Here is a 19,871-nt window from a genome sequence, read left to right as displayed (position 1 = left end):
GGGCCACGACGTCAAGAACTGCGAGTCCTGTTTTAAGATGAATCCGAAGGCGCTTCGGGAGCGTGAAGCAAAGTTGCTTTTGGCGAAGGTGAAAAAAGACTCTGGGCGACATTTAGGCAGACCCTCATCATCTCCAGCAAGTTGCAGACTCATCACCTCTGGGATACTGACTGTTATGCAGACATAAGCCCTGGCCACACAGCAGTCCAATGAGTACTCTAATGGACCTTGAAATCGAAGGAAGCAGTGTGGTTTGAATCTCACTTTTATACTCACTTTCTAGGCAGGAGATGTGGATCCATTGTCTTAGACCTCAGAACCTGTTTGAGTTGGCTCTCTTCCAGGCTGCTCTCCAGACACAGCCTTTGTGCCAAGGTTTGTTTCTCACAGTGGGTAGCAGTGGCTTGTGTAGTAGAATCCAAAACATGTGCCCAATAAAGTACGAGTTCTATGCACCTGGCTGCCATCACCTTTCTGAAGCAGTAATCAGACAAAAACCCTGCCCAGAAACTTCCTCACCTTGAACCACAGAAACTATAGTCCTAACCCTTACCCTAATCCTCTACCATACAGAACAAGCTACCCTCTCAGGACGAAAACGAATCCAAAGAACCGGACTTGGCAGATGAACTGCTTTAAATGCTTCGGAATCCTGTTCGCATTTTATGGTCACGACTACAGCAACTATCTTCAACAGTTTATGATGAAATAAGAGACCAACCCAGTGTAGAAAGGTTATTTATACCAGCACAGTGAATACACTTCTCTGGAAGCTTGTATGGAAGAAGAAGCAGGAGAGAGTAATGGTCTGGGAAAAGATTGTCCACGCACCAATAACATGATTCGGAGTAAGCTTTTCGTCAGGCGTAAATGACGCCCTTGCAGTTTGATTAATCATTGATTAATCAGGCTGGTTTTGGCAGATATTTCACATAGAAATGTGCACGTCGGCCACACCCAGCATCTCGATATGACGGTAAGGCACTAAAGGCAGTCCACTCGGTGAAAGGTGCTGTTAGCAACATTAGATTCTCCAATATTTCTCAATTCCTTGTCAAGAGCCCCAATGTGACCTGGGATGTTCTATAGTAGGATTCTTATCCAGCTTTGTATGGGTGATAAACCTCACCTCACCCGAAATCCGCTCGGGAAAACTGAGGCACAGCTCTCTCCGTCAGTACCCCTCTCAGGCGTCCGAGAGGGGTACCGACGGAGAGAGCGGTGGGGCTCCAAGGTCCTGGTAGGATGATTCCATCTTTATAAAATCACACTTGTATCTTTATTATGTAAGTTCACAAGTAACACTTACTAATAAATTTTGTGCAGTAGCATTACACTCTGATTTGGTCCTGAAGAAAGCCGGATAATACCTCCTCCTGGCTGAAACATGTTGACCGTCTTGCACAGCGCCATTGGGTAGTCATACTGTCAGACTACCAGGCGTGGTTTTAACTGTTGATACTAGAACAATACCCATTATACATATTTTTTGTTCTGATAATCAATTTTATTTTCACGCACTTTTACGCACTGCACCTCATCAGCAACCAAAATTGAGAAAACCTCCGGTTGGAGACAACATTTGGTATCCACAACTGCACTGTCACATGATGGGCTGGGTGTTGTCAGGATCAAAAATCCAATCTCAAGTGATGATATTCCGCCAACTGGGTGGTCTGATGAGAACATTCTCAGCCTTTGGCTACTCTTTTTGGTTAGCTGTTAGTTTCCTAGTTTAGCCTTTAACTGGCACAGGCCAACATCAAAATAAGCTGGTAACTGACCACGTCATTGCTTTCACCATTCTTTGCCGTCGTGTCTTGAGGTGACTAGAGTAGAAATTATCTACTTGCGATATTGACAGCCTTTCATATGACTGTCAGTATCAAAATCCACAACATCAGTTGGCTATCACTCATTCAATAAGGCCCGGAACTGCACTCACCATGAGGAGCGTGAGTCAGCCCTGGCCCCAGGGGGGCTCAGCCCTCCGATCTGCCTTCCATCCTCGACACGAAGACCAGCCAAGCGCCGAGTAGACTGAAAGCACCGACAACTCACCGGAGATCCTCACGGGGCACGGACGGGCGTACGACGTGACAAACACGGTGCCTGATCCGGAAGGCAAGAGAGGAGCGCTCCACACCACCATGTTTCTCCGAGGTGAAGCAGAAATGCTTCAGAGAAACCCCCTGTCGTTTTCCGACTGGGGGGCGTGTTTTTCTTTCTCTCCTCTTCCGTTTGGCTGGAATGTAAAATTCCAGTCAATGGGAAGAGGAGAGAAAGAACCTAAAAAAACACGCCCCTCAATATAAAAAAGACGAGGCTTAAATGGACAGACGCCCCTCTTCTCCAATGGATGGCCTCCGTTTAGGAAGCCAGCCAATGGAGAAAAGGGGCGGATTCAAGCCCCCACTCTGGAAAACATAAAATCTCGCCGGCGAGACTGCGAAAGCGCAGCCTACGCAGGCTGAGACCTAAAAAGGGGAGCCTCATGGAATTTCTAAATGCAGCCCAGTCTCCATCCTCCTCAATTCAGTGTCTGGGTCTGCATTCTTCAGTCACAGAAATGCAGGCAATACAGTACCATTCATTGGGTACGCTATGCTTACTGTCTATTTTGTGCTATGTTGAACCAGGGGAGTTCATAATGGAATACACTGGTCCCTTTACTCAAACAACACACAGAGTCCTACCACCATGCATGTGCTATGTATGCACTGCACATAACACACACACTTGACACACATTCGAAATGTCAGTACAAGGTTCTGGGATTCACATAACAGATGATCTATACTTGAGGGGAAATAGTATGTCAAACTCTCACTAACAGAAAAAAGACCTGGTCACACTCGAATTTCACAAAACAATGGTGTTTCGCATCACTGCTCTCTTGATGTGCCTATAGCAAGGACAGAATTCCATTGCCTAATATAAGGGGAACCCTTGGTACCCTCTCCAGTTTGCAGGATAGGCTCTGTATCTAGCATTGTAAGGGACAGACCTGGCCTCTGTGCACATACTAAAATAGCAAGACACAAGGGCCAAAATAAACGTCAGGATACCAGTTCCACATGCAGTCGGGCACTCATTGCAGGGGTAGATGTGAGAAGTTGGCCCGATATGCAGTGTTCACTATTCTAGCGACCACTATGCATCGGTCCAAACGACCCTTATGGTGATTGGTTGTAAGTCAACCTTAGACCAGCTATCCTAGTAGCGTGGATACGAGCAGTCTTCGGGCTAAACTCTAGAGGGCGTGTTAAGCCAGCTGTTATACCATCACATACCCCTTGAACACCAAGTGAAAGGACACCACACAAGTGTTATGAAAATAAACAGTATATTTATTAGAATCACAACAGCCCTGTACTCTTTATGAGGACAGGGTACTAAGCACAGAACAAAACTCTTAGGAAAATACTTCAAGTGCACAATCAATACAAGTGCCCGAGGGCACAGAAAGGTTAGTGGTCTCGGGCGGACCCGATAAGGCAAGTCGGAAGCGAGGGACTCGGGACCCTTAAATAAGGAGGCTATGCGGGCACCGAAATGCCGAAGTTACCTAGCCACAAGGGCTGCGGCTGCACAAGTCTTACAGGCGTCGGGGATCTTCGCAGACGAGCCAGGAGCCGGAAGGAAGGAGTTGCTGGCCGGCGACCAGTGAAGAATAGTTTGTAGAGATCCAAGCCTGGATCAGAGATAGGTGATACCTGAAAGCAGAGGGGACCAAGTTCGTACTACTAGCCAGTAGTCAGAGGGTACCAGGAGGGCACCGGATGGCCGTTACCTCGACTAGGTGAGTGGGCGACGCTAGGCTCTGCAGTCTCACGGACCAGGAGGCGTTGTCGGCGACCAGGATGGAGGTGCGAGCTGTCCCACGAAGGTTGATGCTGTCGGCGTCGCTGGGCCCGGGATTGGGGCAACACGCCTTGGCAGATTTCAGGGCCACGTGGTGGGCCTAAAATGGCGTCTTGAGTGGACCAGGAGGGTCCGGGGTGCTCCTCTCGCAGAAGGGAGCGAAGACTAGTCTGGAGCAACCAGACCAGCAACGTTGGTTGTCGTTTGTCGTCAAAGAGTCACAAGCCAGCGGCTAGTGATCGGACAACGTTCTGAACAGCAAAGCAGAAGGGCCCCACGCAGATCGTGGAGATGCTGGGAGACTGCACTTCGGTGCTGGAGCTGCTCAGGGTCGGGGCTTCTCGGACCCCAGAGCACTCACCAGAGGATTCCTTCGGTGGTCGTGCTGGTTAAGAAAGCGTGCAGGTTTTGAGGATGGCCGGTCCCTCGAGGTCTCGTCGCACCCACAGATCTCAGCTGAGCTGACGATGTGGGTAGAGGTCAGAGGTGCCAGGGAAGCCGGTTCTCGTCGAGCTGGGTCGTCGGATTCCTGAGGAAGGACTTGCAGCAAACCGCAGAGTTCTTAGATGGTCCCTGCGGATGCAGGGTGACTACTCCTTAGCCACAAGGGAGAAATCTTGAGAAGAGTCTCGAATGTCCTTTCGTAGAAAGTAGTTCTTGATTCAAAGATGATCTAATTTGGAAGGGTCCCCGCTCCTGCCTTTATCCTAAAGAAAGGGGTGGGTACGTGACTAGGTCCTGCCCTAGGGGTGGGACCAGGAAGGAGGTAGTTACACCCCTCTCCCATGCCGGGCTTTCCCCAGGTCAGTGGCTGGTGTGCCCCTGGAACTGGTTCTAGCCGGCAGATGCGTAGGAGCACCGGGGTGCCACACCGCAGTCACCTTCCTGTAAAGCCCTGCCTACCCAGGATACACAAAACCCTGTCTGGGATGGTGCGAACACCGCCCCGGACAGGAAACCCTTTGTCCAAGCTCTCCTCGCTGGAAGGTCTCCCAGCAGCAGGAGGTCAGACTCGTGTCTGTGGTGGCAGCATCCATTTTGTGGAGCTGAGGCTTCAGTTGACTTTAACCGGGGTTCACAGTTATGTACATGTCGTGTCCCTCTAGAAGGGCGGAATGCTAACCTCGTCGCCAGAATTGGTGAGGGGGCAGCATCCCGATTCGTATGACACCTTACTCGACATGTCTTGATAACGCGATACCGAAGTTACCGATATGGTACGCGTTATCATGGAACAGCCATTGGGTCTTGGTTCCGCAAGCTGCAACCGGGCTCGGCTCGTGCCAGAGCCCAATTCACACGGTTCCACGCACTCTGCCTTCAGGATTGTCAAGGCCTGCCATAGAAGTGACTGATAGGAACTCGGGTGTCCATCTTAAGGTTAGATATAGGGATACTATACCTACAGCAACGAGCGAGTACGCCACGTTGCCCCAGCTGTCGCGCAGCCAGTTGTGTCAGATTTAGATGGCCATCCAGGGGTGGCATAATACATGCTTCAGCCCCTGGTAGGCCCTGGGTACACCGATGCCCTGAGTTACAGGGTCTGACAAGGTGGCCCAGTTCCAATTGGGTAATGCACCTAAGGTACACACATCAATTTAGCGAGAGAACAGCTAGGCTGTGGGTCTGATTGGCAGGCCCACAGCTCGAGAAAGTCATAAACCAGTGAAACAAAAGCAAAAAGTCCGGGTGATCATAGGATTGCAGACCCTACTCTCCTACAGTGAATACCTGTTTAGCATGTAGAGGACATTCTTGTTCGAACATCTCTGCAGCACCCAAGCAGAATATCTTCACTAGGTGTAAATTTGCAAACAGCAGTTGAGTTGATGTCCTATAAGATGTGAGGATACGTGGACCACATGTATCATCGACGAGCAGAGCAGGTTCTGCAGGTGTGGGATATAAAACATTAGGAAAAGTAGACCGTTTTGTGAGAGCCTTACATTTTACGGTTGATGTAGGTGAGCGCTCTGAATGCCTTTCTCCCAATAATTTCCCAGCAACCCATTCATTCCCGGTGGTAGTCTGCAATCGATTACCAGATGGCAAGGCCCATTAATTGAATGCATTGAATCTCCCAACAGAGGCCGTCATGCAGCTAAAACCTCCTTAGACTGGTGTCTGTGCACTGAGGCTATTGTTCTTTCAAGTGGAAAGATTACCGAGTGTTAAATCTGTGATAATATTGCAGAGCTGGTCTCTCTCTTGGTGCACCCCACCTAATGTCAGCTGTGAGAGCCGTGGGTAGCAACTAGCCTTGAAAGTTGATACACAGAGGGCGGAGAATATTGTTAACTGCTAACTGAACTGGTGATATCTATTCAACTGTGAATTGGTGCTTTGTGCTTCACTGTTAGCTTTGAACTGCGATATCTATTTAAAGCAAGGTATGAACGAGTGACATTAATTGAACTGTTGTCCACGAACTAGTGGTATTTTTTAAGTGTGTATTAAACTATTAAAATGTAGCTGACTGACAGATGTAACCTAGTGATATGTATGTATCTGTTTACTATATAGTAGTCATGTATTTTTATCTGTTAGCTGTGTACTGATGATATCTATTTAAGTATGAGGGGTCACCTGGTGATATTTGTTGAACTGCTTGCTTTGAAATATTGAAATCTAGTTAAGTGTTAGCTTTGAGTTGGTAATATCTGTCAGCTGTAAACTGATGATGTCTATTTGACCGTTATTAGTGAACTGGTTACATTTATTTAACTTATGGCTTGGGATGGTGTTATCAAACTGTTTAAGAATTTCTCTATTTAACTGTCAGCGGTTAACTTGTCACATCGCAAATTGTTTACTATTGAATGGTAATTTCTAGTTAAGTGCAGCATACGGATATATATTTAACTTTTTGATTGTAACTGGGCACGAACCAGTTACATCTAACTATCTGCTAACTGAGCGAGAACTTGTAATATTTAGCTAGCTGCAAACTTGTGTTGAATATTTAAATGTATACTTTTGATATCTACTTTACTACAAAATGGAAACAGCTATGTTCCTGCGTAATGAAAACATCCATTTAATTGTTATCTGTCTCTGGTGACATCTAGCTTACTTGTGTTATCTGTCTAATTGTTAATTGCAAGCTGGTCATATCTAATGAACTGTATTTGCACCAAACTCTTTGGCACCAGCTGAACTTCTGTTTAGAAAACATCTCCTAGTGTCCACTGATTGGCCAATACATTGGTGTATTCTGGCCAAGTTGACATTACATGCACTGGTTGGCATGTATTGAGGCGGCCTTGTGGTGTATTAGAATGGCACGCTAATCGAGGTAAGGCTTTAAGTGGACTCTTGGGTTAAAGATGAGTGGACTCCTAGAGCATAAGCCTCCAGGAAACACTTGAGAGAAGCACTGCAGTAACGCTTGTGGCTAGGGTCCCTCTGGGAACAAGCAAGGCATCTTCTCCCTGATCCTTGAGGGAAGCATCCTAGAGCTGAAGCAGATCTCTGCAAACATAGGGAAAGGCTGAGTGATAGATCCTGTCATTGACAACTGTGCTTTGTGTACCTCACGTGGCTGACTTCTGGCAGAAGGAGACTTATTTTCCATTTCAGAAGTGGGAGCACCTCTGTTTTGATCCCTTTAGCTCACCTGCTTTCAAGCCCCTCTATGAAGAACTTTCCATGTCAGGTGCTTGTGATAGATGCAGTTGGAGCGTTCCTGATGAGGCTTCGGAATGTGTATATCTGTGTCAGCAGCTTTTATATACAGTGGGTGATCTGCTCAGCATTTCACAATGATTCAATCTCAGCAGCACGTGGACTGGCAGCTTTTTCCTCCCTTTGAGATTCTGTGGAGATGGTTGACTATTAGCTGTGTTTGCACTGACTTGTTCTTCCATGTTAACCCTGTCCATGCAAAATGACACTTGAAAAGATGGAACTGCGTGTCTTCTGATTATTGGATCAGATCCTCTCTGTGTTGGGTGGCAGCAGGGTGGTAGAAGCCACCTGTAAATCGAGAAAAATTATTAGGGCGTATATTCAAGTATACTATTTAGACCAGCAGAGGTACTTTCTATGCCTAGGTCAATCAGGGCAATCACAGTTGACACCTTTTGAATTTATTTATATATTTATGTATTTATTTATTTGTTATCAGGTATCAGAGAACTTTACAACAGTAAATATTCACATGAAAATAGTAAATATTCACATGAAAAATAGTTTTGATAATGAATAGGACTGCTTTGGTGTGGGGTGAGAGGGAGGGATCCACCTAGAATGGTCACTGTATGGAGCACTGCATCGAAACCTACAATGGGACCAACTTAGAAGACTCCATCACTGGACTAAGGAACTGGTTGAACCCTGGCTGAACCCTGGCTGAACCCTGGCTGATCCATTGTAGTGTTGATTGTTTTAAATGTGCACGTCAATGTGCAAGTTCTGTCAGATGTGAACTCACCAAAGAATGTATACAAAAGGGTTTAAAAGTGAGGTTTTTTTTTAAATTCATGCATTTTTGTTGACAGCGCAAATAAATGTGCAAGGAAAACAATTGACTTGTGAAGAAAACATAGTATCTATTCAGAATTATCAAATTAAATTCTGGAGAAAAACTCGTTCCCCAACCTCAGTATTTCAGTTTGGCAAATTTCCAGATCTTTTTCTCTCTCCCTAGTTTTGCTTTCCTCTCTGTGCTCCTTTCACATATTTCCCCCTGTAGTACTTTGAAGGGATCCCTGACACAATATTTAGTTAAACAATTTTGTTTGACACAAATATCCTTTAAAAAATATAGTTAACCAAATATCATGTCCCTACACTTATAATGCTAAGTACAAAAATATCAGGGGAAAAATATCGTTTAACACTAATGTCGTCCAAAACATACAAAAATATCATTTTTTAAGATATCTAGTTTGAAATGGTAAATATTAAATATTATAGTATATTACATTAACATCACGTACATTGCATAAATTCCACTAGGACTTAGCATTATATATAAATATATACTTTTATAAATACAAACACACGCATATATATGTGTGTTTATATACATGTATATATGTGTATATATATATATATATATATATATATATATATATATCCATACTAATATAATAAAGAGAAAGCCCAAACCTTTGAGGCGGGTAATCTCAGGAACCACAGCACCAATCACAACACCCAATACAGCGTTGAAAAGGGCAGTTGCAGCAGAAGGACATAGGCTATGCAGACGCCCACCATATACATTTAAAAAGTAAAAGAACCGTGCCAGCAAAGTAGTCCCTTGTGGGCGAGTCTGCGTTGTGCTGTGGGCATGTGCTGGGGGCGTGTGGTACGTTCCGCCCTTCATGCCATGTCTCATATTGTGTGCTAATCCCACCCTGCTCCCTTTAAATACCCCTGCACGCCATAATCATAACCCACCCTTACTCCTTAAAATACCCCAACACTCTTAACCACTAACCCATCTTAACCCTATAAATATACCCTGTACCCCAACACCCAAACCTATCCCTAAACCCTAAAAATACCCCTGTACCCCAAAACCCAAACCTAGCCCTGAACCCTATTAATACCCCTGTACCCCAAAACCCATACCTATCCCTAAACCCTAAAACTACCCCTGTACCCCATAACCCAAAACTATATCTGAACCCTTAAAAAAATACCCAAACACCCCAAAACATATACCCCTATACCCATACTTACCTTATCCAAACTTAAAAAAAAATGCTTTTACCATTCATGCATTTACAACGAATTTCGTTGTAAATGTATGCGTGGTAAAAGCATATAAAATGTAATGCCATGCGTTATAATGGCATTGCGGAGTCATGGTACTTTCGTAATGAAAGTATGCGGAGTGATGGTTTGCGGAAAGAAAGTTGCGGAATAATGGGTGTTTACCCTCCCCCGGTAAGTACATTGGTGGCACGGCGGGCCACATCTCCAGTCACATACACATATTTTTTCACCACCCATTCGATAAATGCACAGGTCTCTCTCATTGATGACCAGCACCGACATACAATTTTAGACACACCTCCCACCACAAGTTCTAGAATTGCGAACTTTAGAGCTGGGGAGCTACATTCGAATCTCGGCATCAGCTCAACATCCTGTGATTCCTGGCAAATCGCTTTGTCTCCCCGTGCCTATCACAAATGAATGTGTTCTTCTGTAATGTAAATTGTGCTCATGTCATGTTGTCGAGTTCGCGCTATATATTGCAATGAAATATAAAGTAGGGAAACTCGAGTTCACACACTACTGAACGCGCACTCTTAAGTGCATCAGCAGTGCACTGTGAATCGGAGCGTTTCACAGGCCTGTCACAGATAAGAAATGCTATCAAAACGAAATCCTACAAAACAATATACTACTGGCCGGCAGCAATTCATACCCGGACAACGTCGGGACGGGCTGCTAGTATATATATATATATATATATATATATATATATAGCTATACTAATATAATAAAGAGAGAGCCCAAACCTTTTAGGTGGGTAATCTCAGGAACCACAGCACTAATCGCAACACCCAATACAGCATTGGAAAGGGCAGTTGCAGCAGAAGGACATAGGCTATGCAAACGCCCACCGTATACATTTAAAAGGTAAAAGAACCGTGCCAGCAAAGTAGTCCCTTGTGGGCATGTCTGCGTTGTGCTGTGGGCGTGTGCTGAGGGCGTGACAAAGGCTGGGGGCGTGAGGTGCGTTCCGCCCTTCATGCCATGTCTCATATTGTGTGCTAATCCCACCCTGCTCCCTTTAAATACCCCTGCACCCCATAATCATAACCCACCCTTACTCCTTAAAATACCCCAACACCCTTAAACACTAACCCATCTTAACCCTATAAATATACCCTGTACCCCAAAACCCAAACCTATCCTAAACCCTAAAAATTCCCCTGTACCCCAAAACCCAAACCTAGCCCTGAACCCTAAAAATACCACTGTACCCCAAAACCACCCCTGAACCCTAAAATACCCCATTACCCCAAAACACAAACCTACCCATGAACCCTTAAAATACCCCTGTACCCCAAAACCACCCCTGAACCCTAAAATACCCCATTACCCCAAAACACAAACCTACCCATGAACCCTTAAAATACCCCTGTACCCCAAAACCCAAACCTACCCCTGAACCCTAAAAATACCCCTGTACCCGAAAACCCAAACCTAGCCCTGAACCCTAAAAACAACCCTGTACCCCAAAACCCAAACCTACCCCTGAACCCTAAAATACCCCTGTACCCCAAAACCATAACCTAGCCCTGAACCCTAAAAATACCCCTGTACCCCAAAACCCAAACCTAGCCCAGAACCCTTCAAATACCCCTGTACCCCAAAACCCAAACCTACCCCTGAATCCTAAAAATACCCCTATACCCCAAACCCCAAACCTAGCTCTGAACCCTAAAAATACCCCTGTACCCCAAAACCCATACCTATCCCTAAACCCTAAAACTACCTCTGTACCCAATATCTGAACCCTTAAAATACCCAAACACCCCAAAACATATACCTCAGTACCCTAAAACATATACCCCTATACCCATACTTACCTTATTCAAACATAAAAAAAAACATGCTTTTACCATTCATGCATTTACGAATTTCGTTGTAAATGTATGCGTGGTAAAAGCATATAAAGTGTAATGCCATGCGTTATAATGGCATTGCGGAGTCATGGTACTTTCATAATGAAAGTATGCGGAGTGATGGTATGCGGAAAGAAAGTTGCGGATTAATGGGTGTTTACCCTCCCCCGGTAAGTACATTGGTGGCATGGCGGCTCACATCTCCAGCAACATACTCATATTTTTTCACCACCCATTTGAAAAATGCACAGGTCTCTCTCATTGATGGCCAGCACCGACATTCACTTTTAGACACACCTCCCGCCACAACTTCTAGGATTGCGAACTTTAGAGCAGGGGAGCTACGTTCGAATCTCAGCATCAGCTCAACATCCTGTGATTCCAAGCAAATCGCTTTGTCTCCCCGTGCCAAAGAATGGGGAGACAAAGCACAAATGAATGTGTTCTTCTGTAATGTAAATTGTGCTCATGCCATGTTGTCGAGTTCGCGCTATATAATATTGCAAGGAAAAATAAACTAGGGAAACTCGAGTTCACACACTACTGAACGCGCACTCTTAAGTGCATCAGCAGTGCACTGTGAATTGGAGCGTTTCACAGGCCTGTCACAGATAAGAAATGCTATCAAAACGAAATCCTAGAAAACAATATACTACTGGCCAGGCAGCAATTCATACCCGGACAACGTCGGGACGGGCTGCTAGTATATATATATATATATATATATATATATATATAGAGGGAGAGAGAGAGAGAGAGTTTAAATACAACTCAAAAATATTACCAATTTAATCACAAAATATTAAACAATTTACCATATAAATGAAATATAAAAAAATTAAAAACAAAAAACACAAATAACAAAAAAGTATTTAAAAAATTGAAAAATTATATAAAATTACCAGTATCAAAAGAATTTCTTTTGATTGAATATAAAATTAAAAAATAAGCAAATAATATGCAACCAATAATATGAAAAGTATTGGTGTCTTGGGGTATTAGATATACTATTCCCACTCCAGTTTAGGCAACAAAAGGGAAACTTGGACTTCAGGCGGATTACATTTATTATTCTCACTCCAAACAGCACAACAGTAGAAAAAGCATTGGACTTAGGAAGGGTTAGCTTTTTCTATTCACACTCCATCTATGCAGCAGCATGGAAAGTGTTGAAGTTTGAGGAGTTACATTTATTATTCCCACTCCAAACAGCACAATAATAGGGAAAGTACTGGACTTCGGAGGGGTAAGATTTACTATTTAACAATCAATTAAATAATAATTATCAATTACAAGTAATAATTCACTATTTACTATTTTAAATATAATTGTTATAATTACTGTTTAAAAAACATATGATTAAAAGAATTATTCAAGTATTACATAATTAACTTCTCATTCTGTACTCATACAAACCTATCTGCCCACACCTAAAATAAAACTAAAATAAATAAGTATAGCACAATTTACATAGTAAATAATCAGTTAAATAATTGACAATTAATTGTTAATTATTACATAACTACATACCTAACCCCCACAGGCCTAGCAACCTGCACCTAACATAGCAAAATAACTGAAATATGTTACTAAACGTACCTAATTTATAATCAAATATGTAATGTATTCTAAATTGATAATTGTTAATTAATTATTACTTAATTAACTTCCCACACTATGCCCCTACAAACCCAGCAACCCACACCTAAAATGTAAATAAAGTATTACATAATTCACCTAATGAATATCAATCATGTAATTATATAAAAATGATTCATTAATAATAATTATTGCTTAATTAACTTACCACCCTGTACCCTTCCAAGCCCAACAACCTACTACAGCACAATAAATTACTATTAACAATTCCAATTAAAATTCTAAATCACTTCAAATTACAAACTATATTTAAAAAATAATAACAATTATACAAACAATAGTAACACAAAAAAATGAATATATGAACTAAAATACATTAGAATAATTAACAAACAATATTTTTTACAACTATATTACTGAGGACAATTTAAAAAAAACTCCATTCTTAAAAACAATGTTACCTACCTAAAAAAAACAATATTCTTGACAACGATATTGTGGCATCACAATATTTTTGTATCACAATATTTTTATTTATGACATTTTTGGCTCCCAAATAGTTACAACTCAATATTTTATCCAAACACCTCTTTTAAGTGACCTAACATTAGCATTAAGAGACCTAACATTAGCATTAAGCACAATACCAGTAAACAACTTCAGAAAACTATAGAAACCATAACTTATTTTATAAGTTTATACCTATTCTCCTCAGCTACAATTTGCCTTGAATGATACCTTCATCCTCTTCATCCGTGTACATGTACATTGTCTAATGTATGAAATTTAGGAATAGAGTGCTTAAATGTACATGTGTGTGTGTCAACTCATTTAGTGCCTCTTCCAAAAACATATCTGTTACACCTTTGTTTTACTTCCTGCTATTCTCAGTTCTTTGTTTTCTGTCTCTCTATATCAGGTCTGTTGTTGTTATCTGCTCTCGTGGTACCAAAATGCTTCCTTCCAGTTCGGAAATGTCTCTGTTCATGAAACTTGGCTCCGTGAAGCCTGTCACTCTCTTTGAGAAAGGTAACTATACTGCATATTGTGGTCATATTCCATCCACATAAGACATGTTCAAAGTAAGACTCTACTTGATTTGAAGCCTAAAATCACAAGAAACAACCTTTTTTGTTATAAACCAAATAACATCCACCAGAAGCACATAGGGTAAACAACCACCCAAGTATTGTCTCTTGATTACACACAATATTGGTTGAAATGTGCCAGTTTCAATAATTTGAAATAATTATGCAAATCCAATAATATGTGGATTATATATTTAGATCCAAGAGTGTGGTTGAAAAATCTTTTTGCAAGCCAATATATTATGTTCATGACAATGAGCACCATCCCTTGATCATTAACATTAGTGTCATAACATGATGATAATACATGTATTATAATGTTTCTCTCCCTGGATTTAGCATGGCTCTTATAATGACTGTTAGAAATTGGGTGAATGGTTGACTGGGGTGTGAGTCATGTTCAAGCAGCAACTACAGTCCTAGACAGGGTAAGGCACAAGCAATACCCAAATTAACCTATGCTCAACCCCCTGGTAGCTTAGCCCAAAGCAGTCAGGCTTAACTTGGAGGCAATGTGTAAAATATTGGTGCAACATTAAAAACAGTTGAACAGTGAAAGCATCACACTAAAAGGATCCTACACCAGGTTAGATAAATAGAGTTTAATTTAATAAATAAAACAAGACCAAAACAGCAAATAGCAAATTAGCAGATACAGAGTTATGCATTTTTAAAGAATAAACTGCATTTTAGCACCTAATAGCATAAAGCGCCAACCATGGCCAACTGGGCATGCTGGACCAGGTCAAAGTCAAAAGTTCAAATCAACTGGTTTGGTGGACAGGTAGGACACAGTCCCAGATTAGTCCCGCTGATGGTTTACCTTTTTAACTTTTGTGCCAAGAGCCCTGTTCACGTGGAAGTAGGTCACCAGGAGCAAGAAGAGTGTTACTGGTGGTGGTCAATGGAGTGTGACGTGCAGGCCGGACATCGTGGACTGGCTGGCTTTGTGTTGGTAGACAACGAGGGCGAACAATGCTTGCTGCAGGAATAGAGGGGCTTGCAGTGGCGCACGCTGATTTTCAGTGTGAGCGATGCGGTTCCAGTGCAAATGGGACCATTTGCGGTTGTGAAGAGCCCAGAAGATTACATTTAAGACGTCAAGAGCCAGACCACTTGTCCAGGTTGTGAGAGGCACCTCTTGGAGTTCAGGAACTCGTTGAAGACAGGTCCAGGAGCTGTTGGGGAGGCTATTATATTCTTGTGGCTCAGATCAGATTCACTCTGGGGTCTTGGGTTCAAGATGCGTTGCAAGTCCAGTTCTTTCTCCCCAGGCAAGAGGTCAGCCGGCCATCACACCAAGGCAGCAGCTCCTTCAGAGTAGCAGTCCTGCAGAGTGACAGTCCTTTCAGCAGCACAGTAGTCCTTCTTCCTGGCAGAGTATCAACAGGTCCAAAAGTGTACTGAAGTGGTGGCGTCTGAGCTACTTCTTTTCTACACTGGTGCCTTGGGCCTGGAAGGTGGGAGAAGCGACAGTGTCTTTGAAGTGCATGGATTTCCTTGTCTATTCTGTCTTGGCTCCAAGCTGGCTGAAGAGACAACGCAGAGTCATTAAGCCCTTTGTGTGGAGACAGAACACTGCCTTTTCAGGTGTAAAGGAGGCTGGGACCAGCAACTCCCTCCCATCCTGCCAGTGATGGCCCATCCAGTAACACCTAAGCTCCCATTTTGTGTGGCTGTCTAGGAATAATACACAAACTCCATACATCCAGTCATGCGACCAGAGACAGGCTGCAGGCACCAAATGGCTAAGGCAAGAAAATGCCAACTTTCTGAAAGTGACATTTTCAAAATTATATTTTAAAATCCGAATTCACCATAAATTAGGATTTTGAATTAGGATTCCAGGGACACCAAACATGAAGAAGTTGTCTCTTCCCATTGGGAAATTACACTTATGCATAGAAATAAGGCAACTTCTATGTTATCCTATGGGAGAGATAGGCCTAGCAGTAGTAAAAAAACAATTTACATGTCCTACTTTTTAAATACATTGTATCCTGCCCTCTGGGCTGTACAGGACCTACTCTAGGGGTGACTTATATGTATTAAAAAGAAAGGTTTGGGCCTGGCAAAATGTTTTTGCCATATCGAAAGGGCAGTTTAAACTGCATGCACAGGCTCTCCAATGGCCTGAGGCATGTTTAAAGGGCTACTGAAGTGGGCCCACTAGTAGCATTTAGTTTACAAACCTTCGGCATACATAGTACCACTTTACTAAGGACTTATAAGTAAATTAAATATGCCAATTGGGTGTAAGCATATGTTAACATGTTTAGTAGAGAAAGAACGTGCAATTTAGCATTGGTTAGCAGTGGTAAAGTGTGCCAATAAACAAAAGATCAGAAAAAATGGAGGAGGAAGGCAAAGCGTTTGGGAGAAGACCACCCTAGGCTGACAGGACTAACAATGACAGTATGTGGTCTGGTTTATTGTACTGGTAGGAGTAACTAGCATAGTTCTCTCTGGCTCATAATTACAGAAAAATAAAAAAGCGTAATCCAGGATTTAGTGATTTTTTGCTAGTGCAAAATGCACCTTTGCATTCAAAATAAGCCTGAGGATGCAGGATGCTCTAAGAAAAAAGCATTAACCGTTACAGGACACAAACAGCTCTAGCCAGCTACTCTCTCTTAGTTTATTGTTAGTTCATTGTTCCTGTGCTCTTGTAGAAGGATTTCTGCCCCAAATTACTCGTAATTACAAAGCTGACGTATTTGCATAATTTTTATAATTTCTTATCACAAGAGTAATGCATAATTACTCTGATTATTCCGGCAGAATTGAAATTTCACCCAGGTCTAGTTCGTTGTATACAAGTGTGGTTTAATAATAATAATAATACTGATTCTTGTAAAGCGCGAACAGCTACCTCGCGAGGAGGTGTCCCGGCGCTGAAAAGAAACCGCAGCAGCAGAGAGGGATGCAGGGAGAGGTACTAGGCTTTCTGTCCAAAGAGCCAAGTCTTTAGGAGTTTCCTAAAGATGGCTTCTGACGGGGCAGATTGGATGGCAGGGGGGAGGGAGTTCCAAAGCTTCTCAGTGCCTACTGAGAAAGATCTACCTCCGAGTCTCGCTCTTCTCGCTCGAGGTACAGCCAGTAGGGTCTGCGAGTTTGATCTCAGGTGTCTCTCTTGATGGTAGCGGGGGAGTCGGAGTTTCAGATAATTGGGACAAGTCCCTTTTTGTGCTCTGTAAGCTTATTGTACATTAATAATCAGATTGATTGTTATAAGCTGGTCTTCTCGGATGGATGCAGATCTATTCTTAACGTGCTTCTCTTGCTTTAGATGTTGAGATGTATCTCACTGTTACTGTAATCCTTGCTTCCTGAACAGGAGTGGCTGAGGACATTGTCACTCTTTCTTTCCTCATTCTTCCATGTAAAGGAAACCTCTCTTGAGTCTGTTCTCTGATTGTATTCTTCTCAACCATGACCACCTCTATTGTCACTTCCCCTTCACTAACTCCTTGTGAAAGTACCTCTTCATGCTTTCTGATAAAGGATTTGGAAACATTTCTTGACCAAGATGGAGAACTTAATTGTTATTTTTCCCGCTCTCCCATCTTCATTAATCACAATCACTCTCTCTCTCATGTGTTTATTTGTCCTTGTTCCCACTTATGTAACATTACTGGCTGAGGTCAGACCTCATTTTTGCATTCCTAGCAGTGAGAGGTACGTAGTTCTTTACCAATTTATGTTCGCCTCTTGTGGTCCCTTCTTAGGGGGGCTAAAATAGTGAGTAACTTAGAAGAGACATGTCTCGAAGTAGTGAAGTATACAATGGGGTGTGTTATTATGGGTAAAAGAAAAGCAAGGATTCATGGCTGAAGAATTCAAGTTTGTTGGCAAGGGTGAAAAAGTCGAGTGGTGGTTTCACTTTGTGACATCTGGCTGTCTTGGGTAGGGAAGTAAAGTGGTGTTTTGAGGGTGAAAGATTTAAGTGGGGGGTCTCATGTATAAGTAAGTTAAGTGGAGGTTTCATAGGTTGAGGCGGTAGATTGGGGACTTACGGGTAAGGAAATAATTGGGGTTTTCTCTTTGAGACATTTGATGGATCTCTTTGGTAAGAAAGTACACTTGCGTCTCATGGGTGAAAGATTTTAGTGAGGGTCTCATTGGTGAGGAAGTAGATAGAGGTTCTCATGGCTAAGGAAGTAAAGTGGGTACTTCATGGGTGACTATGAAGAGTGAGTACTGTTGGGTGAGGATGTAGAGTGGGGTCTTATTAGTGAAAAGTCTGAGGCAGGGTGTCATAGGGGAGGAAATCGAGTAGGAAATCTCATGGGTAAGGTAATAGTTTATGGGCTTGTGGATTCAGAAGAAGAATGGAGACTCTTGGAAGAGGAAGGAGAGTTTGCATCTGAAAAAGAGGCCTCCCTGGCATCTTGCTTATTAGTGAAGTCACACTCAAATAGTATAGTTACTGGATGGAAGGGAATGTTCCACAGGTTGGGCTCTGAAGGAGTCATGTATATCAGTAACAGATCAGAACCAAATAGTGAAACTCCAGCGAGAGAACTGAGATTCTTCATTGTGCTTGATAGATAATGCAGTTTCACAGTTGCTTTTTAACAGGTCTGCAGCTTAGCCTTGCAAGTTGGCAACCCTGCAGGCCGAAATTTAAATTCTTTGTGGCTTTTAGTGTGCATGTTTCACTGCCTTTGATAGAGACAGGAAAAACCTCTACATATAATGAAACAAACATTGATGCTGCACTGCTGAGAACAGACTAATCTTGCACAGGTTCCTTCTTGTTGATACCGGCTCTTTTCTATTTTTAACTCTGCAGGAAGTTTTGCCATGCTAGGATACAAGGGACAGCCCACACCTTCTTGGATTCAAATTCTGAACCATTCTGCTGACCAAAGACCTGCCTCACTGCTGTCCTACCTGCCTTTGGTGCAGAGAGAATACAGGTGCCCAACTTCACATCCAAAGCCTTAAGGAGCTGAAAGATGAGTACGAAAAGGTCCAGCTCTCCTCAGGCTGGGGAGAAACACCTTGATCTTCAGAGGTGGAAGAATGTCGTGTTCTCTCATGGTGTTTGAGGGTCTTTGAACATTTGTGTTGGAGGATAGGAGAGTTCTGTTCGGTGGAGAACCTCGATTGTTCAAGGGAACACAAGTCCTCAGCATCAGAGGAAATGCCTAACTTAATTAATTAAAGTCTCCGTTTTTTTTCTAAAAGGGCATAGAAGGAACTTGACATTATTGCAGTGGCACAATAATATTAATTGTTGCATTCCAGACTGCATGGTAGTCTGTTACACTTGTATTTATTGTAATGAATAAATGCCCTAAGAATGTATGTGTGTGTGTGAAACGTTTCATATAAGGAAAGCAAATTAAATGTTAAAGGTCCTGATGGGCATCATCAGCTCCTCCCTCAAAGACTGAAACACAGGTGATGAGAGAAACTCATACTTTTGTGTTAGTACTCTTACACTCTGCGTAAACTGTCATCTGCCAGTGACTCACACTGTGTGTAAATGCGTATCAGCCAATGGTTCATTCTGTGATTAAGTGCCTGATTCAGGCTTCGGTGGATGGAGCACAGTCTGTCGGGTTGCAGTGGTGTTGGAAGCAGGAGTGTGGCAGGTGCTGCAGCACCCCTACACTTGCAGGTTCCACAGAAGAATATCTGAAAACAATAAGATGCTGTGAACAGTTTTCTTCCATGAAGTATGCACATTTTTGTTCATTTAGTCATAATTTAGCAAGGT

General features: G+C 42.8%; 2 protein-coding genes across 3 annotated transcripts in view; both read left to right on the top strand.

The window, feature by feature from the left end:
• LOC147733310 (cell surface hyaluronidase-like) overlaps positions 1-19,626 on the top strand; it is a 561,460-nt gene extending 541,834 nt beyond the window's left edge. For both annotated transcript variants that reach the window (XR_015308517.1, XM_086957873.1), the window contains exons 23-24: positions 13,975-14,084; positions 18,939-19,626. Coding sequence is in view for 1 of the 2 variants with exons in the window: in XM_086957873.1 (XP_086813999.1) it covers positions 13,975-14,084; positions 18,939-19,093 (265 nt within the window). In the remaining variant the exon portion in view is untranslated. The remainder of the gene's footprint in view (positions 1-13,974; positions 14,085-18,938) is intronic.
• Positions 1-19,871, top strand: part of CEMIP (cell migration inducing hyaluronidase 1) — an 857,787-nt gene that overhangs the window by 360,267 nt on the left and 477,649 nt on the right. The window lies entirely within an intron of this gene.

Source organism: Lissotriton vulgaris, chromosome 2_1 (genome assembly GCF_964263255.1).
Source record: "Lissotriton vulgaris chromosome 2_1, aLisVul1.2, whole genome shotgun sequence".
Lineage (NCBI taxonomy): Eukaryota > Metazoa > Chordata > Amphibia > Caudata > Salamandridae > Lissotriton > Lissotriton vulgaris.
The sequence above is the reverse complement of the archived record's forward strand: the minus strand, read 5'-3'. Positions and strand labels throughout refer to the sequence as shown.